The 3,936-nt window shown below is 42.8% G+C and overlaps 1 protein-coding gene across 1 annotated transcript in view; it reads right to left on the bottom strand.

Moving 5' to 3' along the window:
* ATP11C (ATPase, class VI, type 11C) overlaps positions 1-3,936 on the bottom strand; it is a 209,312-nt gene extending 205,376 nt beyond the window's left edge. The window contains exon 1 of the mRNA XM_011961029.1: positions 3,790-3,936. Coding sequence (XP_011816419.1) covers positions 3,790-3,816 — 27 coding nt within the window. The 5' untranslated portion in view covers positions 3,817-3,936. The remainder of the gene's footprint in view (positions 1-3,789) is intronic.

Below are 3,936 nucleotides of genomic sequence, written 5' to 3'. Positions count from 1 at the left end.
TGTTAGCCAGGATGGTCTCGATCTTCTGACCTCGTGATCCGCCCGTCTCGGCCTCCCAAAGTGCTGGGATTACAGGCTTGAGCCACCGCACCCGGCCCATACAGATATGTTTCTAAACACAGTAAAATAAAATCAGTATTTTCCCGCTCATCAATGTCAGGCCAGAGTTATTAAAGTGAAACAAACAAACAAAAAAATGTTTAATTATTCTGATAATTTAAAGGGGAAACTAAAAACCTTCTTGCTGGGGGGGGGGGAAGCAATTACCTGAACTATTTTCTAAATTGCCTCCATATATTGTTTCATTAGCCTAGCCTTGCCTTGGACTCAAAGAAATAAATTAGTTACCTATTTCATTAATTCTTATTTTGTACTTTTTAGTCATTTTAAATTTCCATTCTTCCTTATGCAGTCTAATTTCTTTCTAGTCCTGGGCATTTTCTGTGTGATATTATGACTATATGCTACATGCATTTATGAAACCAAAGCAGTTTAAGGATTTCTAGAATCAGAGATTTAAATGTACTCCAGTATTTCATACTCACAATTAAGCTTTCATGTATCAAAGGTCTAGAAATACATACCTGTTAACTATCACTCTCTGACAAGCTAAACTGACAGCATCCTCTTGGCCAAGCACCCAATCTACTTTATCAAGGAATCTCTTATTTTGAATCTTTAGTATAAAATAATTTAATAAGCCAAAAAGAGGGGGGAATCGTTTTCAGACTTTCAAAAAATCTTTAAGACCAAGAGAATGTTACTATAATCACTAGGAATTGCATTAAGAATAAAACAAAACAGGATAACATAAAAGTCCATGACCCTTAAATCTCAACTAGTCCAGACTTCTGATTAAATATGCCTTTGAAGAAAATAAGTTGTACAGACAGAGCTATTATTATTTATTTACTGTATTTATGGAGATGTTGACTGAGAACAAGCGGTGCTTTTATTGTACTCAGAGACATCTAACTCTTAAATCCTTTAGGACATCCTCTACATGCCTCAACTCTAAAACGTTATGCACCAAATCCACCAATTTCTTTCCACCTCAAAACTGTCAAAAGGAAAGTCATAATTCATCAGAAAGAAAGGAACACAGTTATTAATGGCAAAGACGTCAAGACCATGTATTTAAAAAATACAGTGAATCACTATTTTCTTTTAGCTTGAAATTGCAAACCTTGAAAAATAAATGGCATTTCAAAAATGATTCAGCAAACACAACTGAACTATAGAAGATGATGCTTGTAAGAATCCTAAGGGATTCTTCCACTTCAGGTTTAAAATATAAAGAAAGCACTTCTCTAATATGTAGTCTAGTTTTCAACAACCAACAACTACAATCAACACCACTGTAATTTATTTCACAATCAAAACCAATTTCAGACACGTACAGGTACACTAAAACCCACAACTGATTTTGAAAGGAATTCATAGCTCTATTTCTAAAATATTAAAAGTCATAAGACAATTCACAACCTCGACTACATCTATACTGCTGTGAAAGTCTCAAAGTTCCAACCAAATCTTTAATTCTAGTCTTCTAGTAATTTAAATGGAAGTACCCCTCAAAGAATTTGAGGCAGAAGATGAGAACAGCATATGGTTTACTGATCTAAGAGATGGAAAAATTGCCCCCTCCCCCCGCCAAATTTTGAAGCCGTTTTTTAGCAATGAGTATTTGATAGTATTTTTCACATTCAGTCCAACGGTACGCAGATTAATTCCTTGCCCTGGGCCTAGGGCTCAGACACAACTCCTAAGAACCTTTCAGCTTACTGCACTGGTACAAATTCCCGATACCTACGACAGTCATGGCTGCGCAGGAAAATGTGAACAGCTGAACATTCCAGCTGCAACAGTGAGGTCAAAGCTCATTTCAGTATTAGCAAAAGTGATTCTCTGCTGAGATCTTGGTCGGGGATGCAAAGTACTAGCCTCAAACCTGCAGGCTGGCACCTCAACAACTGCTGCAAATTCTACTGCATGCCCTGGCTTCCTGGGCCAGCACTGCTTAATTACTAGACTCTGATACGATGCAGATCACTCTTCGCAAAAGGGAAGCAAATGAGCTTTTAGACCAGTACTTGAGTTGTTCAGTTTCAAATGTTCAGATCCTTAAAAAAAAAAAAAGGGATTTTCAACAACTTAAGTTTAATGATTTCATTATGATTCAGAGCCCAGGTGTCTTCCACCATAAGAGTGCCATGTGAAAAGATAATCCTTTTCCTAAATACTACGATTAGCTTTCACTGCCACCTTTCTTTTTTGTCACCCCCAAACAACACTCCAAGATCACAAGAATCTATGTGAAATAGAGCTATGAAGAACAATACCCGTTTGCATTCTCAGGCTACATGGGAGAAACCAATTTTAGTCACTTGCTTCAGCAAAGCTATTAGTACAAGCCGTCACCTACGGATTTCAAGATGATTGATATGTACAACCTCTATTGCTCTATGCCACAGGTAATAATCTGTTCCAATTTCATACTGCATGTTTCTGGGAGAGGTCAACATTTAGAAAACCATTAACATAGCACTATTGTGATAATATTCTAAAAAGGGATGTACAAGTATTACTTTTAACCTGTGTACATTTGTGAAAGTTTCAAATGAAGGAAAAATGAGAGCAAATTTATCCGATGTATGAAAAATGTTAGCAACGCTTTGATTAGGAATAATTGCATGAATAAAACCAAATTGACATGTTCTCAAAAGATGTATTTTAAGGCAGGTAGAGGCACTCAGCATTCAACCCTTTTTCCTAACTACAGAAAAATCAAAATTTGCAGATGAACCATTTCTTTCACATCATTGGCAGAAATAAAATCCTATTCCCGCCACCTCCTCTTGCAATTAAGGAAGTTGCTACAAATAACAGCACAGAACGTAAATGGCCCTGTTTTGCTCCATTCTTAATGTACCCTCTAGGAGTAAACAGGTTACTCAAAAAAGTCAGTAGCCCGAAAGCGATTTTCCCTATGGCAAACTCCCTTGAAAATGAAATTCCCTTTTCTGGGGATTTTGAAGGGGGTAAACGTGGACGGAGGAGTCCAGTCGCAGCCCGCCTTCTCCCATGGGTTCAAGGTCTGGAGTGCTCAGCCCTCCGCGAAGCTTCAGACCAGCGATCGGCAGCACGGGCAGTGGCGGCGCAGCCTCCTGGCGGCTGCACACCCACCCAGCCCACCCTGACAATCACGCTTGCCTTTCAAACACACCCTAAAGGTGAGCTTTATAGGCTGGGTCTCCAAAGTTTGCCCGGCCTCCGGTCAGCAGCCGCCCGCTGGCTGAGCCCTAGGCAAGGCTGAGTCTTGCCCTAGCCTCCGGCTCCCTCAGCCCCCAGCTCTTATTTTGGGCCACGGTGACAGGTCTAGGTTTACCTCCATGTGCTCGTGGCAGAGGAAACAAAAGAAGGCAACCTCCCTGAGAATAAAACGCCATCTTCGACTAATTGGCAAACTGAGGGGTCCCTAGGTCGGTCCCCCCACGAGTCCCCCACCACCCAGCCCGGGGGCGGCCCCCAGTTTCAGGCAGAGTTTGTAACAGCTCCGGGAAGCCCTGGTCGAATTGTCCTGGGGGCGAGGGTGGGATACCCCGAGAGCCCTACCTGCCTCCCCTCCCCGGCCGCCTGGGCACCGTGTTTCGGTGAAAAGGAAGAAGAGGGGTGGTGGTGTCTCCCAGAGATGTAATTGCCCCCTTAGAAAATTGTTGTGAGGGACCCGGCGAAGGGGCTGGCGAGCAAACGAACCGGCACGCGCGGAGCCGCAGCGAGTATACTTACAAAACGATTCAAGCTCCGGCGAAACATCGCGTCGAAGGCCGCCGGGCGCTGAGCTGGGCTCTACTGAGCTGTCTGGGAAGGCGCGGTCCACAAAACACACTGCGGCGTGGGCCGGCGGCGCCAAGCGGAGCAGTGAGGCGGGCGGCC

The sequence above is a fragment of the Colobus angolensis genome, unplaced genomic scaffold (genome assembly GCF_000951035.1).
Source record: "Colobus angolensis palliatus isolate OR3802 unplaced genomic scaffold, Cang.pa_1.0 Scaffold532, whole genome shotgun sequence".
Lineage (NCBI taxonomy): Eukaryota > Metazoa > Chordata > Mammalia > Primates > Cercopithecidae > Colobus > Colobus angolensis.
Note: the sequence above shows the minus strand (reverse complement) of the source record. Positions and strands in the feature narration are given on the sequence as shown.